The following is a 22,112-nucleotide window of genomic DNA, read 5'->3' as shown; positions in this document are numbered from 1 at the left end:
ACTCTGGGCGGGGTGTGGGAGGGCACAGGAGGCGGCACAGCGGCGGCGGTGCGTACTCTGGGCGGGGTGTGGGAGGGCACAGGAGGCGGTGGGCACTCTGGGCGGGGTGTGGGAGGGCACAGGAGGCGGTGGGCACTCTGGGCGGGGTGTGGGAGGGCACAGGAGGCGGCACAGCGGCGGTGGGCACTCTGGGCAGGGTGTGGGAGGGCACAGGAGGCGGTGGGCACTCTGGGCGGAGTGTGGGAGGGCACAGGAGGCGGTGGGCACTCTGGGCGGGGTGTGGGAGGGCACAGGAGGCGGCGGTGCGTACTCTGGGCGGGGTGTGGGAGGGCACAGGAGGCGGCGGTGGGCACTCTGGGCGGAGTGTGGGAGGGCACAGGAGGCGGCACAGCGGCGGTGCGTACTCTGGGCGGGGTGTGGGAGGGCACAGGAGGCGGCGGTGGGCACTCTGGGCGGGGTGTGGGAGGGCACAGCGGCGGCGGTGGGCACTCTGGGCGGGGTGTGGGAGGGCACAGGAGGCGGCGGTGCGTACTCTGGGCGGGGTGTGGGAGGGCACAGCGGCGGCGGTGCGTACTCTGGGCGGGGTGTGGGAGGGCACAGGAGGCGGTGGGCACTCTGGGCGGGGTGTGGGAGGGCACAGGAGGCGGCACAGCGGCGGCGGTGCGTACTCTGGGCGGGGTGTGGGAGGGCACAGGAGGCGGCGGTGGCCACTCTGGGCGGGGTGTGGGAGGGCACAGGAGGCGGCACAGCGGCGGCGGTGCGTACTCTGGGCGGGGTGTCGGGTTGTGGGAGGGCACAGGAGGCGGCACAGCGGCGGCGGTGCGTACTCTGGGCGGGGTGTGGGAGGGCACAGGAGGCGTCACAGCGGCGGTGGGCACTCTGGGCGGGGTGTGGGAGGGCACAGGAGGCGGTGGGCACTCTGGGCGGGGTGTGGGAGGGCACAGGAGGCGGTGGGCACTCTGGGCGGGGTGTGGGAGGGCACAGGAGGCGGCACAGCGGCGGTGGGCACTCTGGGCAGGGTGTGGGAGGGCACAGGAGGCGGTGGGCACTCTGGGCGGGGTGTGGGAGGGCACAGGAGGCGGTGGGCACTCTGGGCGGGGTGTGGGAGGGCACAGGAGGCGGCACAGCGGCGGTGCGTACTCTGGGCGGGGTGTGGGAGGGCACAGGAGGCGGTGGGCACTCTGGGCGGGGTGTGGGAGGGCACAGGAGGCGGCACAGCGGCGGCGGTGCGTACTCTGGGCGGGGTGTGGGAGGGCACAGGAGGCGGCGGTGGGCACTCTGGGCGGGGTGTGGGAGGGCACAGGAGGCGGCACAGCAGCGGCGGTGCGTACTCTGGGCGGGGAGTCGGGGTGTGGGAGGGCACAGGAGGCGGCACAGCGGCGGCGGTGCGTACTCTGGGCGGGGTGTGGGAGGGCACAGGAGGCGGCACAGCTGCGGTGGGCACTCTGGGCGGGGTGTGGGAGGGCACAGGAGGCGGTGGGCACTCTGGGCGGGGTGTGGGAGGGCACAGGAGGCGGTGGGCACTCTGGGCGGGGTGTGGGAGGGCACAGGAGGCGGCACAGCGGCGGTGGGCACTCTGGGCAGGGTGTGGGAGGGCACAGCAGGCGGTGGGCACTCTGGGCGGGGTGTGGGAGGGCACAGGAGGCGGTGGGCACTCTGGGCGGGGTGTGGGAGGGCACAGGAGGCGGCACAGCGGCGGTGCGTACTCTGGGCGGGGTGTGGGAGGGCACAGGAGGCGGTGGGCACTCTGGGCGGGGTGTGGGAGGGCACAGGAGGCGGTGGGCACTCTGGGCGGGGTGTGGGAGGGCACAGGAGGCGGTGGGCACTCTGGGCGGGGTGTGGGAGGGCACAGGAGGCGGCACAGCGGCGGTGGGCACTCTGGGCAGGGTGTGGGAGGCCACAGCAGGCGGTGGGCACTCTGGGCGGGGTGTGGGAGGGCACAGGAGGCGGTGGGCACTCTGGGCGGGGTGTGGGAGGGCACAGGAGGCGGCACAGCGGCGGTGCGTACTCTGGGCGGGGTGTGGGAGGGCACAGGAGGCGGTGGGCACTCTGGGCGGGGTGTGGGAGGGCACAGGAGGCGGCACAGCGGCGGCGGTGCGTACTCTGGGCGGGGTGTGCGAGGGCACAGGAGGCGGCGGTGGGCACTCTGGGCGGGGTGTGGGAGGGCACAGGAGGCGGCACAGCGGCGGCGGTGCGTACTCTGGGCGGGGTGTGGGAGGGCACAGGAGGCGGTGGGCACTCTGGGCGGGGTGTGGGAGGGCACAGGAGGCGGTGGGCACTCTGGGCGGGGTGTGGGAGGGCACAGGAGGCGGCACAGCGGCGGTGGGCACTCTGGGCAGGGTGTGGGAGGGCACAGGAGGCGGTGGGCACTCTGGGCGGAGTGTGGGAGGGCACAGGAGGCGGTGGGCACTCTGGGCGGGGTGTGGGAGGGCACAGGAGGCGGCGGTGCGTACTCTGGGCGGGGTGTGGGAGGGCACAGGAGGCGGCGGTGGGCACTCTGGGCGGAGTGTGGGAGGGCACAGGAGGCGGCACAGCGGCGGTGCGTACTCTGGGCGGGGTGTGGGAGGGCACAGGAGGCGGCGGTGGGCACTCTGGGCGGGGTGTGGGAGGGCACAGCGGCGGCGGTGGGCACTCTGGGCGGGGTGTGGGAGGGCACAGGAGGCGGCGGTGCGTACTCTGGGCGGGGTGTGGGAGGGCACAGCGGCGGCGGTGCGTACTCTGGGCGGGGTGTGGGAGGGCACAGCGGCGGCGGTGCGTACTCTGGGCGGGGTGTGGGAGGGCACAGGAGGCGGCACAGCGGCGGTGCGTACTCTGGGCGGGGTGTGGGAGGGCACAGCGGCGGCGGTGGGCACTCTGGGCGGGGTGTGGGAGGGCACGGGGCCGTCACTGCTCGGCGCTCACTACTGCTCATGTAACTGGCGCCCAGGTGCTGTCACTACACCCGGCGCTTCTGGAGTTGGCACCTTCCTGCCATGTCTGCCCTCGCCAGAGCCCCCGCTCCCCGCGTCCTGTTCTCCCCTCTGGGTGACAGGAGAGATTCTTCCAGCAATGGCCCGGGCAGAGCGGGGGCCGTGCCAGGAGTGCCCCCAGGAGTAAGACGGAGGGTCAGAGCGCACAGACCACCGCCAGATGTCCGCTACATCTTCCAGCCTCAGAAGACGGGAGCAGGGCACAAGTTTCAGGCCGAGGCCGCTCTGAATGCCTGGTGCGACTTGTGCTGCGGCTTCATCTTCTCCGGGGGCCGGCGCTGTGCAGGTAAGTGGGCGCTGTGCCTGGCAGGACCCTGTGGGCACTAATAATCCTCTACGGCCGTGACCTGTGCTCAGGCTGAGCTCCATAAGAGGCTTAGTGCACTGTCCACCATCATCTCCTGCAGGAGTACTGAGCACGGGTCAGCTGTGAGGGGGAGGGAGACCCCAAGATTTAGCTCTGCCATGGGACAGGCAGATATTATGGGGGGATGCCACCTCCTGCTGATGGGTTGATGCCACCTCCTGCTGATGGGCACCTCCTGCTGATGGGCTGAAGCCACCTTCTCTTCTTCTGTTGGGGAATGCCACCTCCTGCCGCTTACATGGGCATGGGATGGGTACAGTACGTAGACCCACAATGAATGTATCCATTGCTCATTAAAGAGTGTAGCCCCTATATCAGCATTATGGACTGAATTCTAGCCCACAGTATCATCCAGCCCCTCAATGTGGGGATCTAGAGGAGGTTGTCACTCTCACATTCGGCGTTTAATGATACCAAGGTATTACCAGAGGCGGACAGGTTCTAATTTTCGATGATGTATTGCTGTGAGCTGCATGTTTTGATCAGATTGTGTGAGCTCACTGGCCACATCATGGGCAACTCTGTAGTGTAGCCCCCCACAGAGAGCAGTGTCACCCTAACAGAGAAATGCCCCATAATGGGACTTTGGGCAATATCCATAAGTGTTATTTGTGCATATTTATTCTGAAAGAGACCCTGTCATCAGACTATACCCCACACTAAGGTCATGTATGTAAGGGCGCATTACTGCGGAGTAAGTCCTTCCGTTTCTTGTAGAAATCTGTTTTGTTGTTTTAGACAAATCCATAGCTGTAATTGTATGCTAATAATATGCAAGTGCAGCGGGGCGGGACAATGCATTTCAATTTCTCCTGCCTCTGACCATATACCCAGCCTTCTGCTGCCTCCTGTCGCTGACTAACAGGCCACTCTGGTCTCAGTGACCTGCCTGCCTCTTGTCGCTGACTGACAGGTAACTCCGGTCTCAGTGACCTGCCTGCCTCCTATCGCTGACTGACAGGTATCTCCGGTCTCAGTGACCTGCCTGCCTCCTGTCGCTGACTGACAGGTAACTCCGGTCTCAGTGACCTGCCTGCCTCCTGTCGCTGACTGACAGGTAACTCCGGTCTCAGTGACCTGCCTGCCTCCTGTCGCTGATTGACAGGTGTATCTCCGGTCTCAGTGATCTGCCTGCCTCCTGTCGCTGACTGATAGGTAACTCTGGTCTCAGTGACCTGCCTGCCTCCTGTCGCTGACTGACAGGTAACTCTGGTCTCAGTGACCTGCCTGCCTCCTGTCGCTGACTGACAGGTATCTCCGGTCTCAGTGACCTGCCTGCCTCCTGTCGCTGACTGACAGGTATCTCCGGTCTCAGTGACCTGCCTGCCTCCTGTCGCTGACTGACAGGTAACTCCGGTCTCAGTGACCTGCCTGCCTCCTGTCGCTGACTGACAGGTAACTCCGGTCTCAGTGACCTGCCTGCCTCCTGTCGCTGACTGACAGGTAACTCTGGTCTCAGTGGCCTGCCTGCATAGGCAGTGGGCAGGCAATAGGGAGAGGACAGGAGAACTAGAAGCGCCGGCCCTCCCACTGCACTTACACCTCATTAGCATACAAGTACAATTATGGATTTCTCTAAAACAGCAAAACCGATTTCTACAAGCAAAGTAAGGATTTACTCCGCAGTAATACGCCATTACATACATGCCCTTAGTGTGGGGTGTAGTCCTGACGACAGGTTGTCCCATAATGGTTTTGAGATTTTATAGAAAGCATGAAATATTCTTTATCAATCTGTCCATGACGTTTAGTCAGGGAGTTATGTGATGATGGATTCCTCATCAGGTCCATATTTAGTGGTTATTGTTTTGGGGGGTTAAAGCTCCTATACACATTATACTTAGGCTGTGTTCACACACAGCGTTTTTTTAGCGTTTTTTACCACGGTTTTCACTACCGCTATAAAACCGCTAAAAATAAGCTGCACAGTCATTTCTATGCATTTTGCACTTTGTGTGCACATTGATGCGTTTTTTACCGCGAAAAAAACGCATCGCGGTAAAAACCGCAGCATGCTCATTAATTTTGCGTTTTTTTCCGCGGTTTAGGCTTCTCCCATGCTTTTAGAAACCGCTGCGGTAAAAAAAACGCACCAAAACCGCGCAAAAAAACCAAAAAACGCCGCGGAAAAATAGGTGCGGTTTCTGGGAAGGGATTCAGGTTTTTGTGCAGAAATTTTCTGCAACGTGTGCACATACCCTAAGGCTGATCTGCTGGAGCCTCCTAACAGAGGTGGAGAAGGCTTGATGGTTCTTTTGGACTTCAGGGGCTGATTTGGTTATTTTAATAGCCTAGCAATTAAAGCTTTCACAGACACGTATAGAAAAGTACACGTGGTACTTACATCAGAACGCGGAGCACATCTTATATAAGGAAACGGGAACTAGAACCTGGCGGATAATTCACCAAGCAGCAAATGAAATGAGCGCCACTACAAGATAGGACCACAATGCCACAACTGCTACACCTCATCCAAGCACGCTCGCTCATCGCTAATAGTCACATACGGTTCACTTCCACGTGCAGATTTGTGGCTGTAACTCAGGACCAGCCCAGTGTCAGACGAGCGGTATTTACAGGGTGAGAATCATGAATGAAGCGGTGGAATGGCTATCGTGGCATTGTAACATTATGCTGGCCCACCGACTTCACGCAGATGATCAGCGGTGTAGGGGCGCTCAACATTCAGATCCCAAAAGTGATACTATTTATTGTGAATACATGAATTTTACGTTGTACAAATACTTCTGTTGATACTGTGATTGAATTAGCAATAATAATAATCAATTTCACGGTTTGATATGGGCAACGTGGCAGCTGTCAGGTTCCCATTAAAGTGCCACTACACATTTGATGAACGTTATCACAACCTCCCTCAAATTGAGGCATCTCTGCATATCAACATGTCGAAAACTTTGGGCCTGATTCACTAAGTTCGTCATCTTGTCCACCGGTCTTAATAAGGACTAAGCATGAATAAGATGCTGCAAATTTATAAAGAGGCGCACACCACTTAATGAATGCAACACATCTGCGCCTCGCAAGAAATGTTACGCCAGTCCAGGGACTTTACTAACATTTCTAGTGTACACAATGTTAACACTTTGGCTGAATTTGAAGGGTGGGCATAGCCGTGCCCCGTTCCGAGTCCTCCCTACTATATATATAATACATATATGTGCACATAAAGACATATATACACACACACACACACACATCCATTTCTGACATATGAACATAACAGCGTGGATTCACCCACTTGGGACCTTGCTCTATGGGCTCCTTCCATAGATATTCCTTATTTGAGTGTCCACCATGTAGATCAGCTAGTCGTGCTTTTCTTTCCTGGCAATAATAGCTAATTACCACCTTCTTTTTTCGCTCGGGTTGTTTTGGTGCCTTGGCAATATAAGGCTACGTTCCAACAGTGCGCTTCTATCGCGTGTTTTCACTGCATCTTATAGTCCCAGTAAAGTGGATGGGATTTGTAGGAATCTCGCCACCACTGTGCTGCTTATTTATTACCCAACGTAAACTGACCTGTGGTGCGTTTTTCAACTGCTCAGCATGATATTTCCTCTTGCTGGTACACAGAGTTTTCGGTGCAGATTATACCCATAGACTTACATGAGATGCAGAAAGGAAGCGTTCCAATCATGCGCGGTGTGCCTTTGTGATGCCGGGACGCGTACACCCGGCATCGGAGCATCAATGCAGTGAGGGAAAGAAGCCGCACACATGCGTCAGGTATGTACAGCGCTGGCAAGTCATGTTATCACGCTAACATCGTTTCTAAAGATCTGTGTGTGTAATGTAATACAGGGTGTATACATATGCCAACACAACTGCTGGTGGTTCTGGGGGCAGTGGGGGGGACTGACAGGTTCCCTTTAATGTAATTTCACAGCTTGATTTCTCCTCACTGGTACATTGGATTGGTACATTGGACTACTAGATGGTTATTATGTTCATTGTTGTGCTGGGACCTCTACAGTCATAACGTTAATTTCACTAGTGTAATCGTCCTGACAGGTTCCATTTAAATGATCTAGAGTCTGCCCTAAGAACCTATTGTTGTAGGGCAGGCCATAGTCTGACTACTATGGTGAGAGCTAAACCATCTTTCCCCCACGTGTAATGAATGTCCTTTACTTTACTTTAGTAATGTCTTTGGACAGAATAAATTGTGTTCTTTGTACTGACCACACAGTCATGCATTTCGGGTGACTTCCCATCCCATTCAATAGTCCAGTCTCCACCATTGAACCCTCTCCAGTTCTATATGTTTTTAACATTAACAGTGTGGAACCCAAAACTAAATTCCATATATTAGGTGTGGCCTTAGAAGGGATTTATAGAGGGGTCGTTTTACATCAAGGACACCAGTTTTTATTTATTTTTTAACCACCCTTATTTGCTTTTGCAGCTGCTGCTTGACATTGAGCACTGTCATTTATCTTAGCTATAACCACAATACCCAAGTCCTACTTTTAGCAACATTACCATTTATATGCCACGTTCTTGTCTACTCTGCCAGCTTTTCCAGGTTCTTATGTAATGTTTTATGATCAACCAAGAATCCTGCAAAGTTTTGTATCATCAGCAAAAACTGTCCAACTTCGGAGATGACTTTCAGGATGTCTTGTACTTTTATATTGGTAGCAAAAAAATGTTTTAAAAAGAGACTTTCTTTTATGATACTTCAACACTGTGGACAGCACTGGATAGGTGAAAGAGTTAAAGTGGTTTATACATACCTAGGCCATGCTAATTGCACCCTCTGCGCCAAACCTTCACCTCTGCTTTGAGTAGTGTCTCTGGCATGGTGACAGATATACCATTGGTGCAATCTGGGCATCCGCACAGGGGCCCAGGAGGTAAGGGGGCCATTACCACCTCTAAAACAGGTGAAATTGGGCATTGTGATGATCTATTGGACTGCAAAGGGCCCATATATTGTTTCTGCACAGGGGCCCTCTTCAGGCGGTCTGCTCCTGCTCAGGTACTTAACTAGTAGACTACTAGAGCGATGCTTTCGAGTAGAGGGGAAGGGCTATGGAGTAGAGTGTAGGTAAAAGTGGTGTCAATCTCTGAAAAACTTGAAAGAAGAAAATGTTTGGTGTTGTGTGTGCTTGCTATAAAACCCTTGGCTTCTACACATTGATTCTGTGACTTGTCCAGATGAAAACCCTGTTTGTCCCATAAGGCTATGTTCACACATTGCGTTATTGATGCATTTTTTTCCCTGAGACAAAACCTGCTCTCTTGGCGGCGGTAAAAAACTTGCTGCGAAAAAGCAGGTTTTGCTTAGTTTCTGGTGCATTTTTTGCTGCATTTTTGTAGCATTTTTTTCATGGTACATGTCTCTTGTGCATGCTGATAAAGTTTAATGCAAAAAAAATCTCATTTTACTTCATTAGGTTTTGGCACAAAAAACACAGTACCTTTGTTTTTGCAGCATTTTTTTTTTGTTTGCACCACCCATTGCTTTCAATGGGTGTAAAACGCTGAAAGACGTGACATGCTCCATTCTGGAAAACCCAAGGTTTTGCACAAAATACTGAGAGCAAGAAAAGCCAAGCTGCGGGCATGAGATTTCTGAAATCTCATACACTTTGCTGGTACTGTAAAACCCAACTAAATTTTGCATTAAAAAACCACGTTAAAAAATTGCATGGAAAACGCAACGTGTGAACATAGCCTTACTCTTGGTCAATCCATGTCATCTAGACCACATTAAATTGCTGATTACCCGAGAGCGTTGTATAGGCAGACATTGTGTTCCACCCTACAGTATGCAGCCCTCATAGCTTCCCGTAGTTTACTGGACGAGGCACATCTGTCTAATGGCACATGAAATGATAATCCTCAATAACCAGCTCTTTTCAGAGGTTATAAACCACTCCTCCACAATTTACTTACATGAAATGAGATGGGGAGCAAATTCTTTCTCAGTGCGTAAGATAAGTTTGGTTTTTTTTTATTGATAGTAAAGTTGAGAGTAATGGCACAGCAAAGATCAGAGACACAGCAAACGATATCCTGTGTGATCATGTCGAGAAATGCCCTGACATGGGTAATTCCTTTTAGCCTGCTTCCTTTCAAAGTTTTGATGGCTAAGTTGACACATGCAGATAATCGTTTAACGGCTGGGATCACACTTGCGAGAAACTCGCACGAGTCTCGCACCTCATTATCCCGCATTGCCGGAGTGTGTGGTTGCATTTATTTCTATGCAGCTGAGCGCCCCAGTCCGAGTGCCGGTGGCAGAACCGGATATTAAGATGCAAAACTCATGCAAGTTTCTTGCTAATCCGATCCGGGCCAACTGCTGAACGTTGCGATCGCAACGCACAACCAGCAAACAATGTCAGACAAGTGTTTACACAGGATGAGAATGTGAATATATTGGCTGATTAGTGACCGTTACTGTCACGATGCATTTTTGGATCTGTCAGATTCTGGATTCTCTGATATAAATTTTTTTCCTTTCATGCCATCGGGGGATAATATCAGTTTTTGCCCCCGGTGGCCGCTGGTGTTACTACATTGTTAGTCTGCTAGTGGAGACCACTCCCGCCTTCCTATATAACGTCACCTGGTACACCAGCTGACTGTTGGTAATAGCAGATCCTTTGGTAATAGCAGGTCCTTTGCAAACCAACCTTTGAGAAGAGAGGAGCTATCTGGAACAGTTCTTTTGGCAGCTTATCTGGAGCAGTGGTGTATTTGCTGAAAGCTGAGTTCGGGTGCCTTAAGGTACTGTCACACTTACCAATGTACCAGCGATCCCGACCAGCGATATGACGCGGTCAGGATCGCTGGTACATCGCTAAGTGGTCGCTAGTGAGCTGCCACACAGGCAGATCTCACCAGCGACATCGCTGGGGACGGGGGTCGCTACTTACCTGTCACACTAGGCGATCCTGCGTCCTCCCGCCCGGCTCCACGCTCGTCGCTCGTCTCTCCACAGGAAGCGCCGCAGGAAGCTGATGACGAGAAGCGGTCCAGGATGTAAATGCAGCTTAACCCCTTCACAACCGTTAACGTATACGTACGTCAAAGGTTGCTACCATGCCTTTGATGGGGCGAGTCCATTTCTTTCGCCACTCTTGATGGCTGATTTAGTCAGCCATTATGTGCCTCTAACAGCCGCGGGTGGATCAGAACTCTACATGTGGCTGTTAACTAATTATACCCCGCTGGGATTTAACATGCGCCAGCCAGAAACGTGCTACCAATCCTGCCCCTGTGATCACATGCTCACGGGGCACCAATGGGTTGTCATGCTAGCTGGGGGTCTGCAGGAGACCCCTGTGCCTGTCATTATAGGAGGTCGGAATTTAAGTTATAGCAGTCCTGAAGCCATGCTATGTATAGAACAGGCTAAGGGACAATCGCATCTTCAAGTATCCTAAGGGGACTATTGAAGACAGTAAAAACGAAGAAAGGAAAAAGTTTTTAAAAAATATGAAAAAAATAACACAAGCTGAAGTCACCCCCTTTTTTTTGTCTCATTGAAAATAAAACTAAAAAATACGCCTATTTGGTATCGCTGCCTTCAGAAATGTCCACTCTATCAAAATATTAAAACAATTAATCAGATCAGTAAACGGCGTAACAGGTACCACAATATGGTAAAATGAATGAAGTCATCCAAAAGTAAAACTCGTCCCACAAAAATCAAGCCCTCATACAGCTATAGTGATGTAAGAATTAAAAAAAAAAAGTTAATCGCTACGTAAAGAAGGGGAGGAAAAAGACAAAAAAAAAAGGAAAATCACCGGGTAGTGAAGGGGTCAAGTGTGTTCAGCAAAAAAAATCCCAGTTATACAAATTATTTTGAATTTGTCTTGTACAGACATTTTTGGTGATATTGTACAAAAAAATTGACATTTTTGATAAAATGTTCAATAATATGTATTTTTAACAATAGCTTTTGCAATCATAATGATGAGCAATATTACATGGATATGTACTTGTTACAATTTTTCATTTGCTACTGAACAATTTCTGCAGAACATTTTTTTTCTCACATTAGCAATTTCAATCACAATGCATGAGCGTTTTTCGACACATTTTCATTAGAATCTGAAATATTATCGGCCAGTGTAAATAACCCCTTGAGGGGAATCTGTCAGCAGGTTTTGCTATGTAATCTGTCAGCAGATTTGCTATGTAATCTAACAGAATGCAAATACTTGAGTCTCTTGAGGAGACGCATATATTTCCTCTCTGCGCTCTCTTCTCCGGGGTATTAGTGTAGTGAGCGGCATGAGAAGAGAGAGGAGAACGAATGCTACTGGCGAAAGGCAGTGTCAGTGTGCATGCGCTCGTATGCTGGCAGTATGCAGACAGTGCTTGTTCTGGGAAGCGAGCACTGTCAGAAGCGGAGCATGGCCCTAGATATGCAAATGAGGAGGCATCACTGTGCACCAGACTCTTGGTACGCTATGGGTGCACCGAGGACCCCTCATTTGCATATTAATTAAACATTATAAGGACTTAAGCCCCCGTTACACACTGCGATATCGCTAGCAATATCGCTGTAAAGTCACCGATTTTGTGACGTTATAGCGATATTGCTAGCGATATCGCTGCATGTGATACTTACCTCCGACCGGCTCCCCAGCTGGTTATCGCTGATCGCGCGAGAAGCTGCTGGACCATTCCTCGTCGGTCACTTCCTGCGGCGCTTCCTGTGGCGCCGACGAGTGACGCGTGGAGCCGGGCGGGAGGACGCAGGATCGCCTCGTCTGACAGGTAAGTAGCGATCCCCGTCCCCAGCGATGTCGCTGGTGAGATCTGCCTGAGTGGCAGCTCACTAGCGACCACCTAGCGATTCACCAGCGATCCTGATCGCGTCATATCGCTGGTCGGGATCGCTGGTGAGTCGCTAGGTGTAACGGTACCCTAAGGCCCCTACAACATTGTGTGGCACATTTAAAATGCATTTTGGGGGTGACGAACTCCCTTAAACATTGGATGAGGATGAGGTCTAGCGAGTCCCCCCAATCCATATAAACAGGAGATGTGCTGCTGAGAACAATGGTAGGCTATGCACACAGGATGATCGTATAAGGCTATGTGCACACGCTGCGGATTCTGCTGCGGTTCCGCAGCGTTTTTGGCCCTGCGGAACTGTAAAGTACCATGTAACCCTATGGGTTTTAAAAACTGCTGTGCTCACGATGCGGTTTTTCCGCGATTTATAAACTGCAGCATGTCAATTGTTTCTGCAGATTCCGCTGCGGTTTCACACCTTTAACATAGTAGAGGTGGAAACCGCAGGGGAAAACCGCAGGCCAAACCGCAGGTCACTTTACCTGCGGTTTTACCTGCGGTTCCGCACAGAAAAACCCGCAGGTGAATCCGCAGTGTGTGCACATAGCCTTACTGTCTGTTCTGTGCGCTTGGGAATTGTGGTCGACCTGTCTAACCAGGCTATTAATCAAGTGCCGATCGGGCTATCGACCGTTGTTTAACGTCTGCCATCGGCCAGTATATACGGACCCTTATTCTGATTTGTGGAGTATTCATAACATTCATGATTGTCCAAAAGTGTTATAAATGTTGTGCTATTCCTTCACTGGGAAATGTGAATACACCGGTGGGTGAGTATAAGACCGGGGCCGGGGGCTTACATTAGAAGCATCACTCCAGCATTGAAAAAAGAAAAACATGCTGGAGGGGTGCTTTAATGGTAATTGCACATATGTGATATTATTTTTAAAGGGAATCTGCCACCAGGTTTTCGCTACCTCATCTGAGAACAGCATAATACATGAACAGAGAACTTGATTCCAACAATGTATCACTTAGGCTGGTTTCACATTGGCGTTTCACAGACCTGCGTCGGTCTGCGCACGGCCGCCGCTAAGCTCTGCCCCTGCCACGCCTCCTCCAGTTAGCTCCGCCTATGGGTGCAGGACACTGCATGCGACCTGCTTCCCCTATCTTTAGCATTGGGGACGCAGGCCGTGCGCAGGTATGCGTTTGGGGGCGCATGCGTCCTTTTGACGGTGCGCCAAACGCAACCTGTCAAAAGGACGCATGTGCCGCCAAATGCATACCTGCGCACGGCCTGCGTCCCCAATGCAAAAGATAGGGGATGCAGGTCACATGCAACGTCCTGCGCCCATAGGCGGAGCTAACCGGAGGAGGCGCAGCAGGGGGCGGAGTGTTATGAATTTGTCACCGAAGGAGGAAAAAACAAAAATACAAGCTAAGTCCAGAAAACCGGAGAGGTTGGTAGCTATCGGATTGCAGACCCCTGATCCTATCCACCACAACTAACAGTAGCCGTGGGGGGTTCCTACGATGCCCTAGACCCCTCGATCACAGCCGGATAACTAAATAGGCCTAAAGAAAGAAAGGGGAAATCTAAACTGCCCCAGAGCAGACCCCAAAGCAAAAGGCAGCCCCCAACATATAATGACGGTGAAGCAAGATGAAAACACCAACACAGATAGAAAGATAGGTTGAGCAAACAATGGGGCCCAAGCTAACTAAAAAGGACAGGATAGAAAAGCTGCTGTCTGCAATCCGCAAAAAACCCTACCAAAAAATGTCCCAACCATCTGATAGGAAAATCAGGCCCTGAAGTCGCTAGGACTTCAAAATGACTATATCAGCATTCAGGTAAATTCTGAAGACAGAGCAAAGAGACAAACTGATCAGAGACAAAAATGGAACTCAGCACACCCCCGACCGGGGATGGCTGAACTCCAAAAAACAAGGTAAACAAAACAAAACTAATACGTTCAATAGCAGAGCAAAAACTTATATTTGGGAAGCAGGAATCAGACTGGTCTCCAAGAATCCAGCAGAGAAATCACCAGCGACTCAGAAGGGCGTCGGCTGCCTTATATCCAGTCAGCAGTTCCTGTTACCCAGTCATCATCTACCAGATCAGGTGTTTGGTAATCAGCCTCACTACCTTCCTTCACCAGAAGAGAGAGTTCATCAGACATCGACGGTGAAGGGGAAAATGAACTCACAACAGCGGATCTTAGCGGTGGCCATGCGCAGACCGACGCAGGTCTGTGAAACGCCAATGTGAAACCAGCCTTAGTTTAATGGGTGCAGAAGTTGTGATACAATCAGTATTTTTAGATGTAGCATGTAGCAGAGCTCAGAAAGCTAACCCAGTCCAGACCCCTGATTAGCAGCCTTCTGAGTACACTGTATATTGCCAGAAAGCTGCTAATCAGTAGTTGGCGCTTGGTTGTGCTACATGGCACGTGGGAGCAAGTCTGTTAGTGAGAATCTCCTGCCAATAAAACACTCATTGTATTGAAACAACAGCATAGAGCCTAATAAGTGACACATTGCTGAAATCAGTATTTCATGCTGCCCTTGGATTACATAGAAAACGTCTACTGACAGATTCCCGATATTAGGAACAAGCAGTGGTGACTAAACAGTGGGCAGAGCTGTGGTGTTCCACTCCGAATGCTGAGAACACTCAGCCACTGACTGATTTGTGTGTAGTGTGGTTACTACTCCTGTAACACGCACATCAGTAAATAGTAGCATTATTTCTCCTAGATCACAGATTGTATAATATCATCTACAGTGTCTCCATTGCAGAAGCGACCTGCCGTTATGTACACTGTACCTATTGTGTGTAAAAATAGATGGCCCATTGTGTTTTGTGGCTTACACAGACTTTCCTGCACTGAATAAACAATGCGTTTTACCTTCACTGAATAGTTATGGCTTTTAAAGGGAGTAAGTATAAACTAAGCACGTGCTTTGTAGGAAATATAGCCCCTTTTGCACATTTATTGTTTATTACCTCCTTGCTGCATAAAATGTGCTACTTGATGTGGCCAAGAGGCTCAGTCACCGATCCGCCTACCGGGTCTGTGTGTCCCCAGCCCCTCACTTGTGATTGACAGCTCTGACTGGCTGGAGTGAGCACTATCTGCAGCAGAAAGCCCATGTAAGCCGCTGCTGTCAATCACCAGTGAATAAGGTGGAGACATGCATAATCAGTGCGCAGAAGGGTGCGCTGAGCCTCTTTGCCACACCCTGGGTGCACTGAGCACTCTAATTAAACTTCATTTTCTGCTAAATGGATGACCGAATGCGAAGACTATAGCTGCCATTTCTATAGGGGCCATATCCCCTACAAGGTTATCTGCTTAGTTTAGATTGACATCCAGCTTTTTGTGATGAGCTTTCCATAAGGATAATGCTCAGTTCAGACTCCTTTTCCCTGCTTGGCGGAATCATTGGGTGAGGATGAGTTATAGTAGGTCAGGCCAGCCAGGGTCTTGGCTGCAGATGCAGTAGTCATGGCTTTCTGAATCTCCTTGTGCTGATTAATGGGGAACCTTGGTGATCTTGGCCTCAGTGAGCACAGTGACTGCGGCAGAAAGATCAGTAAGATGCAGCCTCAGCTCCGCTGGGTTATCCTCAAGGTCCTCTTACCAGGCAGGACAATGGTCGGGAAGATTAGCCATGCTGTTATTTCATACTAGGCAGACAATGCTTTGCTCAGGGTAGTAAAGGACGAGTGCGTATGTTCTTAGGGAATGCTGGTATTTTATATCATAAGTATACTGATGTGCCATATATACTATGCTTTTATATATGTGCTCTAGACTACAAATAATATCATTTAAAGAGACACGTGAGCCAAACTGCACACCATTGTCACTCGGTTATTGTCTCTGGCATGTACGGTATGTCAGTGCTTGTTTGCGTAAAACCGGTCGAGTTACTTGGAAAGATGTGCTACTTCTACTAGAAATATTTCTTCCCTTAATTCCACCTTGTATTTATGTGTAGATCTGTTTCCTTATTTGTATGCATCGTATATATGTTACAAGTTGCTTGTATTGGATGGACCTAATTTGATTTGTATTTGTTCTACATTCATTATTATTATTATTTATTTATATAGCGCCATTAATTCCATGGTGCTGTACATGAGAAGGGGTTACATACAAAATTATAGACATCATTAACAGTAAACAAATTTACAATGACAGACTGGTGCAGAGGGGAGAGAACCCTGTCCTTGCGGACTTACATTCTATGGGATAGTGGGGAAGAGACAGAAGGTCGAGGGGGTGCAGCACCTCTGGTGGTGATGAGGCTGTAGCTCAGGCGGTGGTGAGGCGGCAGAATGGTTATTGCAAGCTGTAAGTTTTCCTGAAAAGATGGGTTTTCAGGTTCCGTTTAAAGGATCCGAGGGTGGTGGATAATCGGACGTGTTGAGGCATGGCATTCCAGAGGATAGGGGATATTCGGGAGAAATCTTGGAGGCGGTTGTGTGAGGAACGAATAAGTGTGGAGGAGATTAGGAGGTCTTGGGAGGATCGAAGATTACGTGAGGGAAGATATTGGGAGATTAGTTCAGCGATATAGGGAGTAGACAGGTTGTGGATGGCTTTGTAGGTCAGTGTTAGTAGCTTGAACTGGATTCGTTGGGGAATTGGGAGCCAATGGAGGGATTTGCAGAGGGGGGGGAGTAGCGAAGAGAGAGGTGGATTAGTCGGGCAGCAGAATTGAGGACAGACTGGAGTGGTGCAAGAGAGTTAGCAGGGAGGCCACAGAGGAGAGTGTTGCAGTAGTCAAGGCGGGAGATGATGAGGGCATGTACAAGAGTTTTAGTAGACTGAGGACTGAAGAAGGGACAGATTCGGGAAATATTTTTGAGTTGGAGGCGACAGGAGGTGGCAAGAGATTGGACGTGTGGAAAGTATTCAGATTATCATGTACATTACCAACAGAAGCACATCATCGGTTATCAGGAACTGGCTCCACGAATGGTTACGGTCATTATACGGGCATTTACACCATTGTTGGTGTCATCATGAATTCATAGAAGATCTTTCATGGTGGATTTCCTAGAAGTTACTGCTCATAAGCCCCCGTTATACACTGCGATATCGCTAGCAATATCGCCGTAAAGTCACCGATTTTGTGACGTAGCAGTGATATTGCTAGCGATATCGCTGCATGTGATACTTACCTCCGACCGGCTCCCCCGCTGGTTATCGCTGATCACGCGAGAAGCTCCTGGACCATTCCTCGTCGGCCACTTCCTGCTGGGGCTTCCTGTGGCACCGACGAGCGACGCGTGGAGCCGGGCGGGAGGACGCAGGATCGCCTGGTGTGACAGGTAAGTAGCGATCCCCGTCCCCAGCGATGTCGCTAGTGAGATCTGCCTGTGTGGCAGCTCACTAGCGACCACTTAGCGATGTACCAGCAATCCTGACCGCGTCATATCGCTAGTCGGGATCGCTGGTGCATCGCTAGGTGTAACGGTACCCATACAGGTGTTTCTCCCAAAATTAGGATATCCTCAAAAAGTTCATTTATTTCAGTTCTTCAATACAAAAAGTCTTTTTGTATTGAAGAACTGAAATAAATGAACTTTTTGAGGTTATTCTAATTTTGGGAGAAGCACCTGTAATCTACATTCACAACTTGCCCTCGTTGACACTTATTAGTAGAACTTGATGTCTTGACGTTTCTGTTCTCCACCTTTTTCACACAAAACATTTTGAAAACAAGACACACCTTTGTTATGTCAGGAAGTTAGAGAGTTTTCTGCTCTCCCATACTTATGTTTTCTGAAAACATGTCAATAGCTTTCTAAGTGTCAGGTGTCGGAGAAATGCCTGTAACAATGGGAAAAGTTACTGTATTTTGCATGCACATCGTGACTTCTGTGTGATACCCTAGGAGGAATGTCAGGAGAATTAGTTCCCTTACTGTCCTCTGACATCCGGAGTTTCCGTCATATATAATAACAGATGAAGAATTCACTCATCTCCCTTTTTGAGGACAGAGAAATTGTAAAACCTGTTTGTGATGAAATGTGTCATATTGTATTTCTCTATGATCCGTTACTGGAAAGATCTGGAAATCCCACAATTTTCAGCCATTTATAGCTGTATGTGCAGGAAACTCATTCTCAATGCTTCTTCTTATTGACACCTGCCATGAAGATGACCTGAGTCATGATAAAAAAAACCCTCTAAAATTAGCCTTCATATACACACTTGGATAAGCCTATAATGTATATTTGTTACCATGGGGTAAGATGGATAAATCATTGTTTAATGGCTCTGACAGATCTTCTCTCATAAGGAAAAGATGGGTTGGGTATGTTGAAACCTTACAGGTTTGAGGCTTTCTCCAGCTACTGTTGCTGAACAGTTGGGCAGCCTGGCTCCTGGAACCTTTTGGTTTCTCGCCTCCTCTGAAATGAAGTATTCCATGTAGCCATTATAATAATATATGAATAGTCTAAGTCGGTCAGAGCCATAGCTTGTTATTATTGCCCCATACTCTAGATAGCAGTTTGCTGAAAGTTGGTTCGACCGGCAGTTACCTTACCCGACTCTACCATACACAGAAGCACTCGCTCTGCCAGGCTCTCCTGTGGACATCTCTCTAGGAGAACAAAAGGATCATCAATACGAAATTGGGCATACCGGATCCTTAACTCTACGGCCACCATACACACTAAACTGTCGGCCAAATCTGTCAGCTGGTTTGGTCGATGTTGGTCAAATGTGTAAGGTGGCCTTTAGTGGCTTTCTGTTATGACTCTGTAGATCAACCTCTTTATGTACCCTGCATCAGTAGCTATGGGAACCCATACAGTTTAGGAAAAAGTTGAACAAAATGGTCTACTCCAACCATATCCAATGATTGATGGGCCAATTTGGTGAAATGAATGATGGTTCTTTTTGACCAAGGAACATTTGTAGGTCAAAAGACCAATGTGGCTTGTTAGATTTTTTGGGGGGTCAGTGGTGTGCAGTGGTTTTAATAACATGTATGGAGGGGGCATTACGGTGCTTGATTTATTACTCTTTTATTTTGCATACCACCCTTGTGTTTGGATGAGGACTAACAAGACAACAGAGATGAGACCACAAAATCTGATGATGAGAAAGAGAAAAAAGGGGTTCTAAATATTATGTTTCTTTATGACATTCTCTGTAAAAAGAAAACAATGAGATAAAATCAAACTATATAGCCTGAGGTTCAGTAAAACACTAATATGCTCATGGATATATGGCATACCATAATATGCACGTAGAAATCACTAAATACATAAGAAAATGTATACATTCTCTATATAGCCCTTTGTTACTTTATCTTAGCGATGTTGTCTGGGATTTTTAAAAACTTCCCTAACAGATGCAAATGCTTACCTCGCCTACTAACCCCCCTCCTCTCTAATGCTGCTGCTCGGGTGGATTCCAAAGTCCTGTGTTTTCTCATGTGACACGCTTCATGTATGTGACCACTGCAGCCAATCACTGGCCTCATCATTCCTGTATTATACATGCTGGTATCACCTGTGATTGGCTACCGAGGTCTAATGTGCATAGAGAGCACCTCCTTGTAGTGCCAGCGCTGGACTGGCAGGCATTTGATAGGTAATTTATAGCTATTTCCTATGTTATTGCATTTGCTGCCTTTTGCGAAGTTTGAGAAATATTGGACAACCCCTCTAAGGCCTATGCTGACTTCTTAATGATCCTATCACTGTTCTTTCTGTCCTATAAAATAAGAAAGCCAGCCTTATTCTTTACACAGAATGTCAGCCCAATGACTCTGTGTAGTCACACAATTGCTGGGTAAATTAGGATGACCTTTGGATAAATCCCCAGTGTTATACTGGCATAATATGTAAATGCCAGTGCTGTTATGTAATGGCGCTCTTTATCATAGAAATGCTATGTTTAACCTTTGTCGCCAGAGTCGGCTTTAGCAGGTCTGTAAAATACCTGTGTAATGAATTGAAAAGAGTAAAAGAATGTGAAGGTCGGTGTATGGAAATAGATACGCTACACACTTTTTTTTTGCAAATTACTAGAATACAAGGATTCATTGCATAAAGGGGGAAATTAAAAGGAACTGCGCTCCTTCAGGGAATGAAAATATTGGTGCGAAGTTCCGGCTATAGAAATGACACGGAGTTTGGCTCTGTGCACCCCGCTGTTAGAATACTATAATTATTGATGTGCTGTGACATGGCTGACTATGTCATCTCAAGCCTATTATCTCAGTATGGGCCACCGCCATATAGTCCAGGAAAGCAGCGGGGAAAAGTAACAGCATGGCATTTATTTTCAAATGGTAGATATTAAGCAGGTGATTGTGGTAATAATACTCATTGGTGGTACGAGTCTAAATTCAGTAGAAACGCATCAGTTCCTTTCATTCGTGTTGTATAACCATTATATGTACCTGAGGATTGTCACTGATAAATAACCCTGGGAGGAAACAGTCTTTTTTTTTTTCAATCTTAGTTAAGTAGGACAATTCATATTTTTTAATCATGGTGGGCACTGTGCCCCTTTATAGTCTTTCCCTTCAAAGCACCACCGGGCCACCCACTGTTCAAGGAACTAGAGCATGACCCCAATCAGGTGCGAGAAGAAGCAGCGAGGGGGGCCACAGTACTGATTCTGTGACGTCGCCCCTTTATTCTCACCATAGAAAAAATGATGGCACATCCTAGTGGACTGTGGCCTTGCTGCCCATTGCAACTCTTCAAAGTTCAGGATCTTGGACTTTTGTAAAAATAAGTGTACTTTGGTTACTACAGACAGTAATGTCATGTTTTGGTTGATAAATGAGAGAGATATTAGGATTTAATTATTTGCATTTCTGACCATTGATTTTGCATTATCCAATAGTCTATGACTGCACAATGGTGAACACTCATAGTCTTAGCGCAGCCTGTCTAATAATTCATCTTCTGATCAGTTAAGGGGGTTGTATGAGGACAGAAAATGTTATTTAGCTAATCCAAGTCCGACACCTTCGGTAAAGACCTACAAGGGGAATGTCTTAGCGGATGCTCTGAGCCTGATCATCAGCCCCTTCATCACATAGAAGAAGGGCTCTCAGAGAGTCAGATTGAATGAGGAAGTGAAGCTATCAGAACGAAACTGGGGCATCTAGAATTGGGCATCTAGAATTGGGCATCTAGAATTGGGGTAACTATTCAGATGTCATAAATGAAGGATTTTTTGTTTGCAGATCATGAACAACCTGTCTAAAGGAGTTGTCTGGTCTTAAAGAGGTTGTCCACTACTCTTTCATTGATGACCTATCCTTTGGAATAAGTTATCAATGTCTGATCGGTCGTGGTCCGACATCCGGAACCCCCATTGATAACAGCTGATTGGCAGGGGTGCCATGTGTCAGACCGTGACCGATCACACATTTGCCTATTCTTAAGGGGGTTTTACACATAGCGATATCGCTAGCGATATCGCTATAAAGTCACTGATTTTGTGACGTTATAGCGATATTGCTAGCGATATCGCTATGTGTGATACTTACCTCCGACCGGCTCCCCCGCTGTCCATCGCTGATCGCGCGAGAACGTCCGGCTCCATTTCTCGTCGTCAGCTTCATGCTGGGCTTCCTGCTGTGTGAGACGAGCGACGCTGGACGCGGGCGGGAGGACGTCAGGATCGCTGTGTGTGAAAGGTAAGTATCGTGCGCTGCGTTGCTGCTGCATCGCTGTGAGATCTGCCTGTGTGGCAGCTCACTAGCGATCATTTAGCGATGCACCAGCGATCCTGACCGGGTCGTATCGCTGGTCGGATCGCTGGTGCATCGCTAAATGTAAAAGGGCCTTTAGGATAGGTCATCAATGGCAAAGTAGTGGACAACCTCTTTAGGCTACAGGTCTGCAGTCACTCCAGGTGACTGCAGACTTGTGAATATTCAGTGTGTGCTGTGAGGATTCTCTATTGCCGACTGCAAATATGCAATATGCA

At 49.4% G+C, this 22,112-nt stretch overlaps 1 protein-coding gene across 1 annotated transcript in view; it reads left to right on the top strand.

The window, feature by feature from the left end:
* Positions 1 to 2,900: 2,900 nt before the first annotated feature.
* Positions 2,901 to 22,112, top strand: part of RASSF3 (Ras association domain family member 3) — a 272,610-nt gene continuing 253,398 nt past the window's right edge. Inside the window, exon 1 of the mRNA XM_073555455.1 lies at positions 2,901 to 3,255. Within this exon, the coding sequence (XP_073411556.1) occupies positions 2,973 to 3,255 (283 nt within the window). The 5' untranslated portion in view covers positions 2,901 to 2,972. The remainder of the gene's footprint in view (positions 3,256 to 22,112) is intronic.

Source organism: Dendrobates tinctorius, unplaced genomic scaffold (assembly GCF_039654945.1).
Source record: "Dendrobates tinctorius isolate UK_male_01 unplaced genomic scaffold, ASM3965494v1 ptg000224l, whole genome shotgun sequence".
NCBI lineage: Eukaryota > Metazoa > Chordata > Amphibia > Anura > Dendrobatidae > Dendrobates > Dendrobates tinctorius.
Note: the sequence above shows the minus strand (reverse complement) of the source record. Positions and strands in the feature narration are given on the sequence as shown.